This window comes from Fusarium venenatum (assembly GCF_020744135.1).
Source record: "Fusarium venenatum strain MPI-CAGE-CH-0201 chromosome Unknown EDB82scaffold_4, whole genome shotgun sequence".
NCBI lineage: Eukaryota > Fungi > Ascomycota > Sordariomycetes > Hypocreales > Nectriaceae > Fusarium > Fusarium venenatum.
Genome location: NW_027072132.1, coordinates 3,843,698 through 3,864,197, shown reverse-complemented (window position 1 = coordinate 3,864,197; position 20,500 = coordinate 3,843,698). Strand labels below are relative to the sequence as shown.

General features: G+C 47.6%; 7 protein-coding genes across 7 annotated transcripts; 4 read left to right on the top strand and 3 right to left on the bottom strand.

Moving 5' to 3' along the window:
• The first annotated feature begins 761 nt into the window (after positions 1-761).
• EDB82DRAFT_319725 (coatomer WD associated region-domain-containing protein) lies at positions 762-4,036 on the top strand. Its single transcript, XM_025738274.2, has 5 exons — positions 762-1,012; positions 1,153-1,237; positions 1,284-2,168; positions 2,213-2,792; positions 2,840-4,036. Exons 1-5 carry the CDS (start codon positions 995-997, stop codon positions 3,798-3,800), a joined length of 2,529 nt encoding a protein of 842 aa, XP_025593051.1. The 5' UTR covers positions 762-994; the 3' UTR covers positions 3,801-4,036.
• A 1,115-nt stretch (positions 4,037-5,151) lies between these two features.
• EDB82DRAFT_435960 (Phosphoglucose isomerase) lies at positions 5,152-6,950 on the top strand (the record flags this gene model as incomplete). Its single annotated transcript, XM_025738272.1, has 4 exons — positions 5,152-5,651; positions 5,698-6,231; positions 6,280-6,386; positions 6,430-6,950. 4 exons carry the CDS (start codon positions 5,152-5,154, stop codon positions 6,948-6,950), a joined length of 1,662 nt encoding a protein of 553 aa, XP_025593049.1.
• Positions 6,951-11,020: 4,070 nt separating this feature from the next.
• On the top strand, positions 11,021-12,767 carry EDB82DRAFT_514676 (mannitol dehydrogenase C-terminal domain-containing protein). Its single transcript, XM_025738271.2, has 2 exons — positions 11,021-11,393; positions 11,443-12,767. The coding sequence occupies exons 1-2, from the start codon at positions 11,354-11,356 to the stop codon at positions 12,582-12,584; spliced, it is 1,182 nt and encodes a 393-aa protein (XP_025593048.1). The 5' UTR covers positions 11,021-11,353; the 3' UTR covers positions 12,585-12,767.
• A 150-nt stretch (positions 12,768-12,917) lies between these two features.
• EDB82DRAFT_319654 (uncharacterized protein) lies at positions 12,918-14,773 on the top strand. The gene has a single exon (XM_025738270.2). It carries the CDS (start codon positions 13,328-13,330, stop codon positions 14,678-14,680), a length of 1,353 nt encoding a protein of 450 aa, XP_025593047.2. The 5' UTR covers positions 12,918-13,327; the 3' UTR covers positions 14,681-14,773.
• Positions 14,774-14,832: 59 nt separating this feature from the next.
• Positions 14,833-15,283, bottom strand: EDB82DRAFT_561849 (uncharacterized protein; the record flags this gene model as incomplete). The annotated part of the gene is made up of 3 exons (XM_025738269.2): positions 15,161-15,283; positions 15,036-15,091; positions 14,833-14,981 (listed from the first exon to the last, which is right to left on the bottom strand). The coding sequence occupies exons 1-3, from the start codon at positions 15,271-15,273 to the stop codon at positions 14,833-14,835; spliced, it is 318 nt and encodes a 105-aa protein (XP_025593046.1). The 5' UTR covers positions 15,274-15,283.
• A 620-nt stretch (positions 15,284-15,903) lies between these two features.
• EDB82DRAFT_561847 (uncharacterized protein) lies at positions 15,904-16,723 on the bottom strand (the record flags this gene model as incomplete). Its single annotated transcript, XM_025738268.2, has 2 exons — positions 15,904-16,367; positions 16,470-16,723. 2 exons carry the CDS (start codon positions 16,721-16,723, stop codon positions 15,995-15,997), a joined length of 627 nt encoding a protein of 208 aa, XP_025593045.2. The 3' UTR covers positions 15,904-15,994.
• A 634-nt stretch (positions 16,724-17,357) lies between these two features.
• Positions 17,358-18,167, bottom strand: EDB82DRAFT_319633 (uncharacterized protein). Its single transcript, XM_025738267.2, has one exon. The coding sequence runs from the start codon at positions 17,966-17,968 to the stop codon at positions 17,423-17,425; it is 546 nt and encodes a 181-aa protein (XP_025593044.1). The 5' UTR covers positions 17,969-18,167; the 3' UTR covers positions 17,358-17,422.
• Between the last annotated feature and the right edge of the window lie 2,333 nt (positions 18,168-20,500).

The following is a 20,500-nucleotide window of genomic DNA, read 5'->3' as shown; positions in this document are numbered from 1 at the left end:
TGTGGGGAATGGCTGGTCTGGGCTGTGCTGTCAGGTTGAGGTAAAGCCACTATGGGCTCTAGCTTTGTTGATCTTAAAGCGGCGAGGATCCAGTCAAATATTCATAAGCATAAGGGGTAAATGAGATGGGACTTTAGTCCATGTAGCAGGACATGCGCTCAAGATCTCGAGTTTGCCCAATCCAAAGCCCAATTGAGGGTGCACTGTAGGTATTGTACATTAGATCGTTCAACTTGTACAGCCACACCTGATGATGTAAAAGACGACGCGTGTCGAAAAACCCTGCTTGGCTGAATAGGAATTGCAGGATAAATTGCCGGACTGGAATATTTGAGAATAGAACACCTACTTAACTGTGCATGATTGTCAAGATCGGTAGAGGTCCACCTCGAAACTTTTGTTTTGGATGTCACGTCCTTGGGACCAAAGTGTCAAATGCATACAACCAACATAGATCACAGTCTCGACTACGCCAATGGCAACAGACATGCAATAGAGTACGAACCAACACAAACTACAAAGATTAAAACATAGTAAATCACGTAAAACAACCTCAACTAAGACGTAAGTTCTTGACCTACCAATTCGAAGATTGAGTTACCCTATAACCCCTTTTCTGGAGCATCCCTGCGATAAGAAGGGATAAGGAGGTAGAGAGGCCTGAAGTATCAGGCCAAAAACACATGGCATTGGATGGGATGGCCAGCCTGGCAAGAGCCGCAGGACACATTTTGGAGAGCTCAAAATTGAAGAGCTCAAGCTACATTGTCAATCCAAAAATCGAATCACGATTGATGATTAGCGTTTGAATATTTGGCTTTGTTTTCACTCTTGTTCCTTTTAGTATTACTTCTCTTTGTGACCACTGTCGTCCCGCATGGTAGACTCCTCCAGGGATTCTTACCGTTGACCCCACTACCTTACTATCACCGCCCTTGCTGGACAGCTTGCAACTTCAACTCTGCGCAACGCGACAGCGACGACATAAGACAAGATGAAGTTAGACGTCAAGGTCAGTTTGGGTGTGGTTCTGGGTGCGCCTCGTTGATAGCAAGATCATGTCATGCTGTCTCGAGCGCAGCAACCAAATGCCTATAGCTTCACAGCTTCAACCTTGCGATCTGATCTGAGCTGACACGTTTCGCAATACAGCGCCAGCTCTATGCTCGCAGTGAGCGAGTCAAGGGCATTGACTTTCATCCTCACGAGCCATGGATTCTCACAACCCTCTACAGCGGTATGTTTTTCGATTGCAGAGGCCTCGCACCTGACTAACAGTATAGGCCACGTCTACATCTGGTCCCACGAAACCCAACAGATTGTCAAGACCTTTGAGCTCACAGATGTCCCTGTCCGCGCCGGTCGATTCATCGCCAGGAAAAACTGGATTGTCTGCGGTTCAGATGACTTCCAACTACGAGTCTACAACTACAACACCTCCGAGAAGATCACCTCTTTCGAGGCGCACCCCGATTACATTCGAGCGATTGCCGTCCATCCCACACAGCCCTTTGTGTTGACTGCCTCCGATGACATGACCATCAAGCTTTGGGATTGGGAGAAGGGATGGAAGTGCGTGCAGGTTTTCGAGGGCCACGGCCACTATGTCATGGGATTGGCCATCAACCCCAAGGACACAAACACCTTTGCGTCAGCCTGTCTCGACCGAACTGTCAAGATCTGGAGTCTTGGATCCTCCACCCCCAACTTCACCCTCGAGGCCCACGAGACCAAGGGTGTCAACCACGTCGACTACTACCCTCACTCCGACAAGCCCTACCTCCTCACCACTTCAGACGACCGAACCGTCAAGATTTGGGATTACACCACAAAGTCCTTGATCGCTACTCTCGAAGGCCACACTAACAATGTCTCGTTCGCTTGTTACCACCCCGAACTGCCTGTCATCATTTCCGGTTCTGAGGACGGTACGATAAGGATATGGCACGCCAACACCTACCGATTCGAGCAATCTCTCAACTACAGTCTAGAACGAGCTTGGTGTGTCTCTTATCAAAAGGGTAAACAGGGCGTTGCTGTTGGTTTCGACGATGGTGCTGTCGTTGTCAAGCTTGGTCGTGAGGAGCCAGCCGTATCGATGGACACATCTGGCAAGCTCATCTGGGCTCGTCACAACGAGGTTGTCTCTTCTATTATTAAGGGAGGAGGTGCGTACCCATATTCATTTGTCGAATCATGCTAACAGTTGTAGATGCCTCTATTAAGGATAACGAGCCTATCTCGCTCCCCACCAAGGATCTCGGCACCTGCGAAGTTTACCCCCAAACGCTCATTCACTCTCCTAACGGTCGATTCGTCGCTGTCTGCGGTGATGGAGAATATATCATCTATACCGCCCTTGCCTGGCGTAACAAGGCTTTCGGCTCAGCGCTCGACTTTGTCTGGGCTTCCAAGGATAACAGCAACGACTTTGCCATTCGAGAGTCAGCTATGAGCGTCAAGCTCTTCAAGAACTTTGTCGAGAAGAGCGGTGGTCTTGATGTCGGTTTCCAGGCCGAGAGACTCCACGGTGGTGTTCTTCTCGGAGTTACTGGCCAGGGCGGTGTCTCCTTCTTTGACTGGGCTACCGGTGGCCTTGTTCGAAGAATTGAGGTTGAGCCTAAGCAGGTTTACTGGTCCGACAGCGGAGAGCTAGTTACAATTGCTTGCGAGGATACCTTTTACGTGCTACGATTCTCTCGCGAGAACTATGCCGAGGCTGTTCAATCTGGACAAGTCGAGGAAGATGGTGTCGAGGCTGCCTTTGAGGTTATCACTGATATTAGCGAATCGTATGTCTACCACTCAAAACTTTTATTTGAACCTGCTGACCAGACAGTGTACGAACTGGAGAGTGGATTGGCGACTGTTTCATCTACACCAACAGCACTAACCGACTCAACTACCTTGTTGGCGACCAGACCTACACCATCTCTCACTTCGACAAGCCCCAGTACATCCTGGGTTACATCCAGCGTGACTCTCGAATCTACCTCGCCGACAAGGATGTCAACGTCACCTCTTTCGGTCTTTCCCTCCCTGTGCTCGAATACCAGACTCTTGTTCTCCGAGAGGATATGGAGACAGCTGCCGAGTTGCTACCAACCATCCCCGAAGACCAGCTCAACAAGATTGCTCGATTCTTGGAAGGTCAGGGCCACAAGGAGCTTGCATTGGAGGTTGCAACAGATCCCGAGCACAAGTTTGACCTTGCCTTATCGTTGAATGAGCTTGCTATTGCTCTGGAGCTTGCTCGCGAGGCTGATGCCGACCACAAGTGGAAGACTGTTGGTGACGCTGCGCTATCAGCTTGGGACGTCGCCCTTGCTGCTGAGTGCTTTACCCACGCCAAGGATCTCGGATCCCTGCTGCTTCTACACTCATCAACAGGTGACCGAGATGGTCTGTCTGCTTTGGCTGCCCAGGCACAAGAGGCTGGCGCTCACAACGTTGCCTTTTCATGCCAATGGCTCCTTGGCAACATTGAGGCTTGCACACAAATTCTTACCAACACCGGCAGACTCGCGGAAGCCGTTCTCTTCAGCCAAACTTACCAGCCCAGCTTGACTGTGCCACTAGTAAACCAGTGGAAGGAGGGTCTGGAGAAGAACAAGAAGGCTCGAGTAGCCAAGCTCATCGGTGTGCCTGGTGAGGACGATGAGCTCTTCCCCGAGTGGGACGAGTGGCTCAAGCTTGAGAAGGAGGGTGGCGCTGCTACAGAAACCGTTAATGGACAGAAGGAAGAGTCTGAACCCGAGGCTGAGGCCGAGGATGACGAGTCTGAGGAGGACGACGAGTAGATGCAGTTGTAGTAGCTATCAGATATGTTGTGCGTGTGTTTTAAACAGAGCAATGGTGCTTAGATGGCTGGTGTAGAAAAGGTTTGGTCATTTTTCGTCAGGGTTGCCATGGCATCAATGAGTGTAATGAAAAGAAATTGACAGTTACTTGTTATTTATGTTGAAGTATTAAGGCTGTGATGTTGTCCGGTTACCCATGTTGACCAGCATGAGACGGTGGTTAGAGTGAGGCTCAGTGATTATGTTCATGTCATGAAGTATGAATCCCAACCAGCTTGGCCACACAGGTTTCCGGAGAGATTGCCGTGATTACTATAGATAGGTATGTATTGTGTATCCTGGGCTTCAAAACTGATTGATCCTGAGGCATTTTTTGGCTCGTGATTTGAGAAATAAATACACTTAGTTTCTCATTACACTCGCGTTTATTAGTTTTGAATGCTTCTTTGGGGGTGGAGAGATTACCGAAGACATGGATATTGGGGGATCAGTCACTACGGTGTGTCAACACAGTAAACAAACTACTGCAGGTGGATCATTATGGATAATGGCTGTTTCATTGTTAGAGTACAGTTTACTCTGCATTCCGGATCATTCACATATCACCTTACAACAACAAGAGCGAATTTGGCTGATAGACCTCTTGGGTGGTGAGACCGGAGGTGATGCGGGACAACTGCGGCGAGTGCCCGGCTTAACCGGAACTTGGACATGATGACGCAGGGTTGTTGATTATGGAGACATGACGAAAGTCTGTGAAAAGTTCAGTCAGCCAACCTTGATGATTAGAAATATACTAATATGCGTATCAGTCAGTAGAAGTAAAAAATTGGTAGTAGAATGAAGCTCAATCATGGCAGTAGGTAACACTGCTAGGGGGGCTGCCGATTAGCGTAGTAACTACTGCACAGCTATAGCTCTCTATGTTTTGGTGAGAAGCATGGTGTAGAGGAATGTTGTCATTGGAGGGGTTAAAATGCTGGGCGAGTTTGAGCGCAGGAGACATTAACTTGGGGACAATTGATAAAGTATAATTGATTGAATATTAATTAACTATTACAATAGAAACGTTAACAATCAATTAAAAATGAATATTATTCCATATCGATACCCATCTTTATATCATATCATGACAACATCAAACGGTTGACTTGAAGCTTCCATTTGGTGGGATGATGCCCCCACCCCGCCCATGCTTTTGCTCTTTCCCCCTCCACTCATGGAACAGCTTAGGTATGAGGACCTGATCTGAAGCAAAATACAAGACAACATCATTTCCCCTCTTCTTCTTAAACCCTCCTTTTCTCTCTTTCCCTTCTATATTCCCCATCCTCATCCATATATCGATAAAATGGCTCCTGCAAACACTCTCCCCGCCTGGTCTGACCTCCAGTCGCACCGCGACAGCGTTGGCAAGTCCTTCGTCCTCAAGGAAGCCTTTGCTTCTGACCCTCAGCGCTTCGACCGATTCACCCGCACCTTTACCTCTGGTGGCGTCAGCTCCGAGATCCTCTTCGACTTTTCCAAGAACTTCCTCACCGATGAGACCCTCGACCTCCTCGTCAAGCTCGCTGAGCAGGCTGGCGTTGAGAAGAAGCGCGATGCCATGTTTGCTGGCGAGAAGATTAACTTCACCGAGGACCGCGCCGTCTACCACACTGCCCTGCGAAACGTTGGTGGTTGGGACATGAAGGTTGAGGGCGTTGATGTCATGAACACACAGGGCGGCGTCAACGATGTCCTCCAGCACATGAAGGAGTTTTCTGAGCAGGTTCGCAGCGGAGAGTGGAAGGGATACACTGGCAAGAAGCTCACCACCATTGTCAACATTGGTATTGGTGGCTCTGACCTGTATGTTGCTATACCGTATGCTACAGACCAAGCTAACATTGTATAGCGGCCCTGTCATGGTCACTGAGGCTCTCAAGCACTACGGTGCTGACGACATGAAGCTTCACTTCGTCTCCAACATTGACGGTACACACATCGCCGAGGCTCTCAAGGACTCTGACCCTGAGACCACTCTCTTCCTCATTGCCTCCAAGACCTTTACTACTGCCGAGACCACCACCAATGCCAACACAGCCAAGACATGGTTCCTCGAGAAGACCGACAACAAGGGCGAGATTGCCAAGCACTTTGTTGCTCTCTCCACCAACGAGGAGGAGGTGACCAAGTTTGGCATTGACAGCAAGAACATGTTTGGCTTCGAGAGCTGGGTCGGCGGTCGCTACTCTGTCTGGAGTGCCATTGGTCTGAGCATTGCTCTCTACGTTGGCTTTGACAACTTCCACAAGTTCCTCAGCGGTGCTCACGCCATGGACAAGCACTTCCGCGAGACTCCCCTCAGGGACAACATCCCTATTCTTGGTGGCCTCCTGAGCGTTTGGTACTCTGACTTTTTCCAGGCCCAGACTCACCTTGTTGCTCCGTAAGTTTGTATGTTCAGTAAGTATGCACATACATTAACAGTTATCAGTTTCGACCAGTACCTCCACCGATTCCCCGCCTACCTCCAACAGCTCTCTATGGAGTCTAACGGCAAGACTATCACCTCTGATGGATCTTCCGCCAAGTACACCACTGGTAAGTCATTGCATAGTGAGCAAGGACTAAGCTAACCTGTCAGGTCCTATCCTTTTCGGAGAGCCTTGCACCAACGCTCAGCACTCCTTCTTCCAGCTTGTTCACCAGGGCACCAAGCTGATCCCTACCGACTTCATCCTCGCTGCCAAGTCCCACAACCCCGTCAGTGACAACCTTCACCAGAAGATGCTTGCCTCCAACTACTTTGCCCAAGCTGAGGCTCTCATGGTTGGAAAGACTGATGAGCAGGTTCGCGCCGAGGGTGCCCCTGAGGAGCTTGTCCCTCACAAGCGATTCTTGGGTAACCGACCTACAACCTCTATTCTCGTTGGTGGTGCCATTGGCCCTGCCGAGTTGGGTGCTCTGATCGTCTACTACGAGCACCTCACCTTCACTGAGGGTGCTATTTGGGACATCAACAGCTTCGACCAGTGGGGTGTCGAGCTGGGCAAGGTCCTGGCCAAGAAGATCCTCAAGGAGCTTGACGAGGAGGGCAACGGCGAGGGTCACGATGCTTCTACTGGTGGTCTCATTGGTGCCTTCAAGAAGTATGGTCAGAACTAAAAGGAGTATGAGTGACGATAATGGATAGCGAGTGGCGCGATGATGGGTAATAATTAAAATAGCATAAACAAGATTGGTTGAATTCGGTGTTCTGGACCGTTGAAGTGTGATCGAGACTCTGTGGAATGAAGTGTGTATGTACAAGTATCACTTGTAGATGAGTTTGTGAGTTCTGTCTTCGGATATTGGCCGCAGTAAGGCAAGCCAATAGATCATCTCGTAATTTCCAGATGTGTAATTGAAGTTGCACTAAACACTTCCCGATGAACCGAATGTAGAACTGTTGCGCGATTTCTCATTGAGCGGATCTCATTAATCGCAACACCTTGATGCAGAGCATGACAACAACAGACAAATCTCCATGACACGTAAGAACATTTACGCCGAGGCTTTTCATTGGGAAGTACGTTAATGAGTTTGTTTCACGAGTGCGTATGCTGGGAACTTGAATTGCCTTTTACCATGGTGGAAACTGAACTACGTCTTACCTTTAGGGTAATACTAACAAGGAAAGATGAATTGGATTTTTACATGTAATGCTTCATAGAGAGGGGAAAATACTGTAGTCATACCTGTATAGGGCTTACAAAGAGAATGTTGACTGCACTCTTACATGTGCTTGGTACTGTCGATGGTATTTCCGTTTTGGGAGTGATACAGAACGGCTGGTGGTGAGACCAAGGCCAAGATTGAGTACAGAAGGTGGAGTTGTTTTGGTTTGCGGGGGAATATGGGGAAGAAGGAAGGGGAAGCGATTAATGTGACTGTGATATGAAGACATGGAAAGAAACGTTCATTGTGGCATGTTTTCAGTTATATCGCGCAGGACAGAGTGATACTGCAGAGTGGTATTTTAAGGATGGGGTACATGGCGAAGCGGTGGTGGCTTTGGCGGGGGAGAAGATGTGTGTATACAACCCCAGACTTTGATCAAGAGGATGAGGTGGGGAAAGGGGGAATCGTTATGTGATTCGGAGTAGCTTGATCAATAATGGATTCAATTGAGTCAAAATGGGTTGTCGAGGTTAATAAGAGTGTTGGTTGATTTGAGTGAGAGGAGATATCATGATTTGGGGAAAGGACATAATTTTCGGCTCATGTCGGAATCACGATGATTGTTTACCTAGATACTCTTTTGGTTCAAAAGAATGACGATCACTTGGCTTTTGCTTTGAAATTGATCGTCATGAGCAACGTCGAGACTCATCTGTAGTGGTGCATTTGTTATGCAAAGTTACCGTCTGAATAAGCCCCAACAAGCCGTATCTCGTCAGTCTTTTCTGTAGTACTCCTACACTTTTACAAGTTCAACTTGATGACTAGCAAAACAGAAAACTCCACTCACACCAATCCGTCCAATGCGATGCGACACTAAGAGGAGTTTTTGTTTGCATTGCGCTTAGACAATATGAAGTCAGTGTGAGTGGGCCACTGCAGTGTAGTTCGTTCTACAGTAACTACAAAGAACAGGTAGGTAACCTCTGACGTCGTGAGGCTTTTCACGATGTGCTTGTCCCTGGGCAGTTTGGTGAGATCGATGACGAGCGAGTCAAGAAGTCATGGTGTTTTCTCTGTATTATATCCGGTTTTCCACGGCTCATCAATATGCGTGAGTCAGCACAACACATCAGAGGAGCGAAGCGAAGACAAGAGACAAGCAAAGATATGTTATGCTACATCGGTCAGTCACAATCGGTAAGTTGGTGGCTTGGACCCTTAGAAGAAGCGAACAGGACCCTGCGTGATGAATGAGACAAAGGGCGTAACAGACGGTCAGCCATCAGATGAGATGAACAAATAAATGTATTTGCCGGAGAAATATTGGCAGGCTTCCGAATTTTATTAATTAGCCTGTTATTGATATTCCGAAAAAGATACCTTTCCCAGATCAACAGGTACAGTAACAAAAACGCAATTTCTAGCGCGGTAAACGTGGGAAAATGTTTATTGCAAAAAGAGAGATGAAGCCATCACCAATCGGATAACGGCGCTAATTCATTGCCAAGGTAAACCGTTCTTGGCTTCAAGTCCCACTGGCAGACGAGGTTATGATTCGTTCTGTTGGACAGCGTTATCTACGGACTGAGGCTATGCTTGTGTACATACAGTATACGGACGAAAACGGACAGACGGAAGAGTCAGGATCTCGGAGTTGAGGCCCGATAGGGATCAATTCAGGGATATACGGGGCTGTACGGTTTTTGATCCGATAGAATATACAATCGTCCCTATTATCCTGGGGAGAGAAATAAAATTGAGGGAATTTGCAGTACGAGATTCGATGGCATGACTCTTTCGGAGCGATTACGGTGGTAAAATTAGGAATGGCCGTTTGTTTTGTTGTCCCTGGAACAGTCCAGGCTGAGATGAGAGCCCTGTAACCTGACCCTGAATGCACTGTACAGGAACTGTCCAAGGGTATGACGTCGGTGGTTGCAGATAGGTAGGTAGATGCAGATGCATGGTGGTAGATGCACTTTGTCAGGTAAGACGAGGGACGGCAGACGACTCAACGCCCGTTCGTCACAGGCTAGGCGATACAACTGATACACATTTACAGATGACTTGTAGCACATGAGATAAGAATTAGACTGCTAGTCTGTGAATAGGGAATTACACGTGCTACACTGCATGCGGTAACTGACATAGGACAAGTCGAAAGCGTCGAGATGCAGTTTCTCCGACTCTCACAAGCGATATACGCGCCTTGCACGGACGAGTTTTATTTTAAAGCCTCAATTTGAGACGTGAGAATTGCCGAATGTCTTCACATGCATCGGCATAAAAAGACTCCACACTTGTGCTGGGCTGGGCTCAAGTTTCGGGTTTCGACATGTCAGCCATTTTGGAAATACCCTCACTTTGAATTGAAGCCAGCACACCGTCTAAGGATGGAGTACCCACTCTACCAATAATAATTGGTGGAATGAACAGGGCCCTCTATGGATGGGTTGCACATGCAGAGATCCGAGCCGCCTTTTGATTATCGTCAACAAGGGCATCAAGTAGACGGGAGAGTTGAGGTTGAAATGGCGGAGAGGAATGGCCGAGATGCCGACGGCGAGTGGCCATGTCTACGTGTTGTCTTGTTCATCACGATAAAGAACAAAACACATGATCGATTGACATACATAGCAAGTCATAATTATGGACATTTGTAAGAAAATTAACAATTAATATGGGCTATGAAATCATGTCAATCGAGATACTGCAATCGAGAACATCGTGAGATGAGAAACAAGGAGGTTGACTAACACAGGTTGAACGAGTGATGTCAACTGCCCCAGGTTTTTTTAGTCTTTTTTTTTTTTTGTCTGGGGCTCCGAAGCTGGTTCCATTTGTTTAATTCCATCATATCCATCCAACCAGTCCAAGTTGTGTTACTGCGCTTTGAAGACCCACGATGGAGGAGCCGACGTCAGAGAGAGGGGAAAAGTGTTCCTTTATCCACTCGGCAGAGGTACCTAGGAGTATCTGGATGATTCTCTAATTGGTGCAAGTGGAAAAGAATTACTCTTGATATCTACTGTGAATTGTAGTGTATCATGTACAGTAAAAATGGTTAAATATTTCGGATGTTTGTAGAGACTCAAAACAAATATCTCAGTCACAGCACAAGTGATAAAGGTGGCATGAGATAGGGTCTTTGTCTAGACGTTCCATGGTTCGCTTTAGGCAAGGCGGCCCTGGGGCTCTGAGTCTGACTCTCTTCAGTGAGGTGACAACCTGTGTTACAGTGGGGTCAGGCTGGGCTGTTTCGACCCCTGTAAATCTTTGCAAACTCCCTGTAGTGCCGGATAACCTCCGTTGAACAAACACTGTCCCATGGCGGGCTCGATGCATGAGGTACTGCATTCATTCGTTTAGGTACCGTCCGTTAAACGGTAGTGTCCTCGGCTACCAATCATCTATCAGGAGGCCTGTCGACATGCTCGTTGTCATCATTGATTTGATCCTTGTTTGTGTGTTACGGTTTGGGCTAGTGACCGTAACCAATGGATAAGACCTGAAGTAGCCACGGGCAGATGTAACCAAAATGCCAAGACTGTACAAATGATGGCATCCATCATGGTACATGCAGTACTTGACCTCTGTGGTAGGGTCCCCACTTGCCTTGTAGGTGCTTAGTTAGGTACAGTGGACCCCCCCTCTAACGACGAGATGATGGCATCTATGGATCCCGTCCCCTTGACCCGTCATCGTCACGGAAGGACACCACTTTGGACTACAACAAGACTGACATATAAACTCGTCTTTTCCCTCGCTACGGTCACCGTTTCTATCTCTCATCTCATTCCATCTACTCTCTCATACAATACAATATCTTAGTCTCATACCAAGACATATCACATACACTTATACCACATCCTCCCACTTATACACATACATTTTACATATTCATCATGGCCAAGACAGCTGTTCACTTTGGCGCCGGCAATATCGGTATGCTCTATAACTAACACCTCTCTTAATCTCTTGCTAACATCTACAGGCCGTGGCTTTGTCGCCTGCTTCCTCCACAACTCTGGTTACGACGTCATCTTCGCCGATGTCAACGACACCATCGTCAACCTCATCAACGAAACTCCCTCCTACAAGGTCATCGAGGTCGGATCTGAAGGAACCACAGAGAACACAATCACAAACTACAAGGCCATCAACTCCCGAACACACGAGCAGGATCTTATCGAGGCCATCCGCACAGCTGACATTGTCACTTGCTCCGTCGGTCCCAACATCCTCAAGTTCATCGCTCCCGTCATCGCCAAGGGTATCGACGCCCGCTCAACAGACAGCGCTCCTCTACATGTCATCGCCTGCGAGAACGCCATCGGCGCTACAGATACTCTTGCTGAGCACATCAAGGACCCTCGCAACACTGAGCCCTCTCGTCTTGAGGACCACCACTTGAGAGCTCGCTATGCCAACTCTGCTATCGACAGAATCGTTCCCGCCCAGGACCCCAACGCTGGACTTGATGTCACACTGGAGAAGTTCTTCGAGTGGGTCGTTGACCGCACTCCCTTCCAAGACGCTGGCATCCCTGACATCCAGGGCATTAACTGGGTTGACAACCTTGCTCCCTTCATCGAGCGCAAGCTCTTCACCGTCAACACTGGCCACGCCACTGCCGCTTACCACGGCTACAACCGAAGAAAGCGTACCGTCTACGATGCCCTTCAGGATAAGGAGATCATGGCAGAGGTCCGCGGTGCTCTCATGGAGACCAAGAACCTGATCGTCGCCAAGCACGAGATCGACGAGGAGGCCCAGGCCGCCTATGTCGAGAAGATTATCAAGCGAATCGGCAACCCCCACTTGGAAGATGCCGTCGAGCGAGTCGGCCGTGCTCCCCTGCGCAAGCTCTCTCGCAAGGAGCGTTTCGTCGGCCCCGCTGCCGAGCTCGCTGAGAACGGACAAAGCATCAAGTACCTCCTCGACGCCATCGAGATGGCCTTCCGCTTCCAGGAAGTTACCGACGACGAGGAGTCTAAGGAGCTCGCCAAGATCATGTCCGAGAATGGACCCGAGGATGTTGTTAAGCAAATCTGCGGCATTCAGGATAACGAGAAGATCTTCCCCGAGCTTGTCAGCGTTGTGCAACGTGTCCAGGCCGACAGCGCTGAGGAATAAGCTGGAAGCTTTTATCTTTTCAACATCTCGGTTCTTTACTAGATTGGCTTTTACAAGGCATGGCGTTTACGAGGTTACGATACATCATTTGTCAGCATGGCGCAGGATTGGATATTAGGACATGATATGCATAAGTCCTTTGGTTTATAGATTGATATAGCGCTGAATACATCGGTTGCTCAACTTACATTCTGAACGTTTTTTGTGATTATTACCCATGAGTGTGAATCCTTCAAATTATAGTGCCTACCTACTTTGCTAAGTGTTTATTGAGATGAGGCATTTACTCGCCGAGCTCCCGTGGCATAAATTAAAGTAAACAATACGAGATGATATTAACTTGGTATCTATTATTGGATTGAGCGATCGAGACATAACCTGTCGCACACCTTTCGTGGTAAGATCCGCTATCTTGATGTGACAAATGGAGATCCGATCCTATCGAGACTAATGGCCCGATTATGACAGCCGTGACTATGGCTTATAGTTTAATGACAACAAGATGCATATCATGATCTGAGATGCGATCATGAGATAGACTCCGATACAACATGAGATTTGAGCCTTATTATTCGGCCCAGTTTTGACCTAATCCAACTTCACCAGCATGATGGAGCCGCTAAGGCAGGGATTGTCAAACCGTCCGATCGGTAGGCCCGTAATCTTCATCCTTGACTCTTAAAATACTATATGGGCTGATTGAGATACCTGTTGGCCGAATATTATTCCGATATCATTCCACGATGCTTCTGTGGCTGGCAGGTCTAGGCTTGGTCACCGCCTCAATCACCATTCCGCTCTCACCCGTCGCGCCACTACCGCTCTCTCACCAAGGCGCAGCGACTTCGGTCGACGATTTGTTTAGGAGAAGTTGCCCCGAGGAAGTCGCCTCCTCGAATCCATACAAGCCTTCTCTTCTCGCATCCTCATTCTCCAATGATGTATTTTCTACAGGGCGTGTATTTCCCTCTTCGGGCGGGTTTATACGAGGCGCTGTTGAAGCATGGGCTCAGCATCAGCATCTCGTGTTGAGGCCTGAAGAGGTCTGGTTTGAGGTACTTGTACAGATGAATCTCTACATGAGTGTCCATTCCGAGAAAGTCAGAAGTTTATTCGTTGAGCATGAAGGTGGAAAGAAAAAGATCGTCGTCGAGGGGAATTCGTGGGATGATATGGTCGTCGGTTTTAGTGACGAGATTGACAAGCGTGTCAAGCCAAAATGGCTGAAGGACTGGATCATGCCTGGCTTCAGCACTTCCACCCCCAAAGACGATGTTACTGCCGCAGTACTCATGATGGGTCTTATGAAGCAGTTCTTTGACTTTGAGGGATGGTTAGTCTGCGGTATACCCAGTGTCACGCTACTCGGCACGAAAGAAGACTGGGTTAAGCTCGAAGCCAAGCTGGACTATCTCAAAGAATTTGGTCCAGATCCCGAATTGTTTGCAGAGATGCTGAGGCCAATAATGAAGAGGTTCGTTAGTTCGTGGGATGATGCACACGCAGAAGAAACAAAATTGTTTTGGGAGCAGATTGTGAGAGTGAAGAAGCAGTGGTCCTGTGGAGAGGGAGCAAACGAGTGGGGTGTTAGCGGCTGGATAACGGGGTTTGACTTTTTTGAAAGGAATGGATGGAGGAGAGGGTATGATGCATGGGAGGATTATGATGACGATGAGGAGGAAAAGGAAACTGTCAAGGAAGAACCCCGGATGGGTATATATCCTAACGATTGGACCCTCATCATGGATGGACAACAGTACCTTCCTCTGTCTTTGTCAGACGTTTCTACAGGCTACGCAAAAGCACCCGTAACGATGAAGGGTTATCCTCATCCAGGAGTTGACATGGAAGCTTACATACTCGCTGGAAACGTTGGAGTGGAGAGGATGGAAGAAGGAGGCAAAGTCACGGCACAGCCTGTTAGTGGGTGGTTCGCGTATGGACCAGTGAACTCGAATGATACTGTTGGACCGTTCATTGGGAACGGGAACGAGCTGGAGAGTATTGCTGTCGGTATTGAGGACTGTAAAGCTACCAAGAAAGAAGAAGAAGAAGAAGAAGAAGAAGAAGAAGAAGAAGAAGTGAAGGATCTATAGATCAAATATGGTTTGAGGTATGAGAATAGAGGCCAAGACAAAAAATAAAAGATAGCTTCAGGTATAGGAATGGTCTAAAGATAGTAAAGAAGAGAAATGCCACCGCAGAACGATAATCCGCAAGAAAAGCGAGTAAACGGCCAGTGAAGAGACTACCAGTTGAGCTTGGGCTTGGGTGCTTTCCACCTCTTGCAGCAGTACCCTGGGATATCTTCCAGTGACTTTCCTAGAATCCCCCACGGAGGATTACATCCGTTGGATGTCTTTTTCCATGATTCGTCGTTGAAGAGGTAGAAGTTGCCTTCGAGTCAGTCAGTGACGGGATACAGTGAGTAGCGGATTGTATGTAACATACCATCTTTGCAGGCGCAGACATGAGGAAGACAGCAGTGATCTTTCTTTGAGATTGTGCTGGAGAAGTGTTAGTAGATATCCTGGGAGGCGCGGCGATGAGACAGTAGGAGGAGAAGGAGAACGAACTAGTGGTAGCACCCTGAATGGGCCTTGTCGGGAATCGGGTTGAGGATGACAGGTTCCGGAGGCGTTGTGACAGCGAGACCCAGCGAAAAGAGAGACACAAAGATGAGTTTCATGGTTGTTGACTTGTCAATTGAGTTGGGTCGAGCCAATTGAGCTGGCTGAGTCGAACAACGGGTTCACATATCCATATTAATAGCCTTCATAGATGCGAAAATTAAGTCAGATATGCTATTTCGAGTAACGAACGTCAGAGCTTGTGCACAGCTGAAAGGTCCTTTGATGCGGCGCATAGTGATGTGGTACAATCTAAGTATGGGAACTAGAGTTCTTTGTGCACAGACTCGACATAACATAGCGAATGTACCAATGCGATGATGAGTATTATGAACGACTCGAGAGGATTCATTGACTGTTTCTGTGTCCGTGTCTGTTAGACGTAATTTTTATAGGGATGCGTATCGAATAAAACAGAACATATTGGATAGTCAGTTGTGATCTCGTAGAACTGAGACCATCTACTGGGTAACAGAAAAGTTAGCCTACTAAGTCTTAGGGTATAAGAATAAGTAGTCTAAGAACTATGGCCTAAGGAGCATAAAGTGACCTATTAATTTTGTCTCGTATACTTCCAGCGGCCAACTTTTCTGATACCCTGAGGGGTGGCCCTCCTTCTCAGCGGACTATACTTCAGAATACTTCCCACCGCAATATTGCCTAGAGAGAAAGTGTAAAATTTCTAACAACGCTATTTATTATCGGCAGAATCGCTACAACTTGGTTCATACTTTGCTAATCATGTATTTGTGTCCCGACAGTCCCGGTTCAGCTGGTAGTTCACTTTCTCTTCTTCTTTTTGTTCTTGGTGAAACCTTTGTCGAATCTTGTCCCCTTGTTTCGTTTCTTTCCTTTCTTCTTTCGTGCCCTTTTTGACTGCTTCTCTTGTTGAGCGTCTTCACTCTCAGTCTCGGTTTCCTGGTTATTGCTGTCCTTGGTGCTGACCAATTTTCCTGGTCCTGTTGCCTCGTCCGCCGATATTTCGTCGTCAATAGTCTCGTCATCATCAGTCTCGTCGTCAATAGCCTCTTCTGATGTTTTGCTATCCGATGAATTGTTTCCTGCAGTCTCGAGTTCTAATTGTCTCATCTGTGCCAAGTCCATGTCGGACTCTGGATTCCAGTACTCAGGGCCAATCTTGCTGGTATCGAACCTATCATCATCAGTGAAATTCCAAACAGAGGTTCAACTAACATACCCCACGGGATACATGAGATAATGCTATTCCCTTGATTCGTCGCGGAATACCTCGTACCACCAGGCATCCACCTTTATCCCATTGAACAAGTGTGTTGCCAGGTCAGCAAGCTCTTTCTCCATATCGTCAAGAGTAACAAAACAAATGCGATTCGCTTTTTTGAACTCTTCGACATCTACGTCGCGCCAAACTCGAGGAGTTATAAACATCGCGAATTTATCGATCGTAAATATTCGTATGCATAAGAAGCCTTCCGGTCTGAACCTCATCACAAATATCAGCCACGTGGGCTGCCGGCTTGAAGAGGACATTCTGAGTGCCGTAGAGATACCATGTAGCGAATGCGTGGATGATGTTGTTGTTACTGTTGGGAAACTGAACCAAAGTCGTCGCTTGACTGAGGCCGCCCACGACTTCCCTATAAGGCAACTGCCTTGGAAGTGGCCTATTTTCCTCACCAAGTTAGGTAGGCAGGTAGTCTTCGGATTCGAGACACAAAAGGAGATTGCAGCCTAAAGTTGAGACGAGTTTGGGATGATGATATATAGCGTTAGGAGAGTCTTTACCTACATGATCACCCATTCGATTCAAAGATCAACATCTTCCACACCCACCTCTTGAGGACATGCGTTCTTCAGTTGTGTTCTCCCAGCGGGAGGTTGAGAAGACAGGGAAGGCAGACACGCAAATGATCACAGCATAGAGGTTAAGGCCAGAGAGTCAAGTACGATTGACTAAATTAGGTATGGATACAGCATTGTTTGATCCTGTCCATTTGCCCGACTTGGCAGGCTATAATGCACTGCGGATTGCTAATTTCGCCTCACAACAAGTCTCGCATCGTAACTGGCCGTATTTCCCATCTTCTTCTTCCAATTGATGCTCCGCCGTATATTTGAGTGGAATATAGAATTGAGAAAATGTCCCAGGTCACGCCATTTTCATTCTCCTCCTAGTTCATTCTCACTCGAGTCTCATAATCACACCTGCGATCCACTGGCCCTTTCTCCTTAATATTCCATTACCCCGAATCCCAGTTTTGCCTGAAGTAAAGGGATTTTCTCTGGTTCAGTCAGGACTTCCGTGATACTTCCTTCACCCGTCCCCTCGAACAGTTCGATGATTATCGACATGGCGTCTTCTCCGTCCTCTTCATCGTAGCCGATGTAGTGGTTTCGGTCGTAAACCTTTTGTTTATCGGTACAGCGAGACTCGATAAGGCGTAGAAGCTCCAACATCATCTTTCCATTGTCGTCTGTGGATAATCTTGCGATCCAGGTGTTCTTGTGGCCTGGAACTCTGTAGCAAATATCTATATCGGGACCCCCACAGTTCCAGTTGATAACATGCCAAGTGTCTTCGGTGAAGGCTACACGGGCGCGGCGGACAAGGCGAAGACGACCGCCATGACGGATTGGTATGGCTTCGATATGAGCAAGGTGACGGCAATCGTCAGAGCAGGAACTGTAGCTAATAGAGCTAGAGGAAGGTGAACCCTCGTTGGGGGTAGGAGAATCCTTGTCGTCGGCAGTGGCACTTGGGTCGTTTTCTGGCATGTTGTAGATGGTGATATTGTGAGGTTAGAGCCGGAAGTGATTACAGGCGAATGTCGCATAAGGCACCATCGGAAATGGAAGTGTATAGTTTTAAGAAGGGAAGAAGAATTGCATGAGAGGAAGTGATGGAGCACGAATGCACTGAAATGGCGAAAGAGAGTAGACAATCAATTGCTTGTTTACTGCTTGAGGTTGTGACGGTTGTTTGCATTAGTGGAGGAAAGAGCGACGGGCAGTTGCACTCTTGGCCACTGCCATCCAGTAGCCTACCCAGATACCTAACTACTGAGGCAGGTACTAGGCAGCCATTCCATATCTCCCCCTTCCAGAAAATGAAGCCTTTAAATTTCCCAAACCAGAAACTGTTGCCGACTTCGTGGGTACTGCACTCTCAAGACCTCAAGTCAACCCGAGCGAGTGGCATCCGCAGCAACCAATGGGCATGTAAATCGCGTCAAAACCCATAACGGAAGCCAACCAATGAATAAAGTATTCTTCTCTGTCAGGCTTGACACCTCCGGGGACATACTCAATCTCTCCCTGCTCATTGGCACGGATCTTGCAAATTATGATGGACAGGCTGACATCGTCATCCCAGGTGCTCACATAGCCTCGCATGGTGGTTCCTTGTGCAGGACGGATCATGTTGAGTAGCTCAGTGTTGGCGCGAGGGCTGCTGACTCTGGCCAGCCAGTTGTTGCTGCGAGGGATATTCCATGCGATGTTCTTCTGGGGACCTCGGGGGTCCATGTTGACGACTTTCCACTTGCGTTCAGAATGCATTATGACTGCGTGCTCGACGATGGTGAGAAAGTTGGGTTGAGGGTTGATTTGGATGGGAGGAGGTGGGAGAGGAGGAAGAGGTGGGGAGAGAGGTGTGAGAGAGAGATTGGCAAATTCGGGAGGAATTTCCGGAGACATGCTGATGCAGATGCTTGTGGTGTTTGTGTTTGTGGTGTTGATGGTGAGGATGCTGCTCTATAACTGAATGTTATCGAGACAAGGTCGACAGAAGAGGAGAATATGGCGAAGACTAGAATAAGATCTTGATGCGCTTCTGGTAATTGGAAAACATCTTTATACTCGTCGACTTGGCTAAGAAAGCGAGCATCTTGAACTCTCCGTGAGTCTACCATTATCGCACATTTAGTAGTTATTGAGGTCCATGGGACTGATTGGGCGTCGCTATTTGTTCATATTCTCCCTGTCAAAATTTATTTTTGGGTATCGCATCCAGTGGTGCTGAATCAATAAGGCTAGCATTTATTGTGGTGTTGAATGGATGTTGATCCATGATCGATGTAGATCTTCAATTGTCCACACCAAGAACAATACTCGTGATAGCAGCTACGGTCGGAGCTGTCGCATTTCTTTACGACTCCTACCTCAACTGCGCTTTCTTCTAATAAACCAATTAGCTATCCATTCGTCCCTTTCGTCTAATACGCACCCATCATTGTTTTCTCCAAAGTATTGCGGATCAATTTTAATTCTCGCCCCTTCAGTGGCAATTTTCCCCAGCTTCTCACGTCAATCCCCCAGACCCAAAAAACTCTCGCCAAAATATTTTAACGAGAATCTGGAGAAAGAGAAGTAGGGGACCTCTTTTCTCGGTCAAAAACTCGGTCAAAAGTATCCCGCATTGGAGACCCCACAAGATGAAGAATACTGGGTCGCATGTTACATTTAATGACAATGAAGAGACTCGGGTAAATAGATGTAACAGTAGAGAATTAATTTCTTGGCTTCATCAATAATATCGTATGAGTTTAGTAGTATCTTGTTACCATTTACAAACTGGTTCTCTTGGCGAATATCCACCGGTACGACGAATTGGCGCATGGTAAACCCTCACTATGCCCGCGTAGACGCGGTTCGCCAAGAAACCAGGCGGCAAAGTTATCCGTAGGATTGTAATTGATGCTTAAGAGAAGTGGAGAGCCAAGGACAGGGTCCAGATATTTAGTCAAGTGTTGATGGATTACAGATTAAGGGTTGGGTTCTGTACTGGTTGACTGTAGCAAGTAAGGCGGTGCGGCTCAAAGGGAGATGAAAGATGGTGGCTAGAGTAAGCGACCGCAAGACCTATTCAAGTAATCCGAGAACAAGAGGGAAGGATTCCGTAAAATCGGGAGTTTAATTACGAATGATCGGCGGAGGTAGGGAGACATCAATTATGGTACCAAAGACGACGGATTAATTGCCCATGTAAGGAATGCATCGAAGGCAAAGAAAGGTCTTGTACTACGTAGCTGTAGCAGTAGGAGTAATTGGCCATTGTAGGTAATTATCAAAATCATGGCGAATGATGGTGAATGCCAATGTTTCTGGATCGCCAAGTCAATAACCAGGTCCCTGTGGTTGAAGATCTCCCGCTGGCCAAGACTGCACAAGAACGACTTGCATTTCTAGGAATTCACGTCTATTTGTTCTCATAACATTTCATAAAGCACCAAACGAAAAGAGATATCAAAAACAAGATATTGATCATCACTAAACAGTGGACTGCAGAGTCTATCAAGACATGTACCT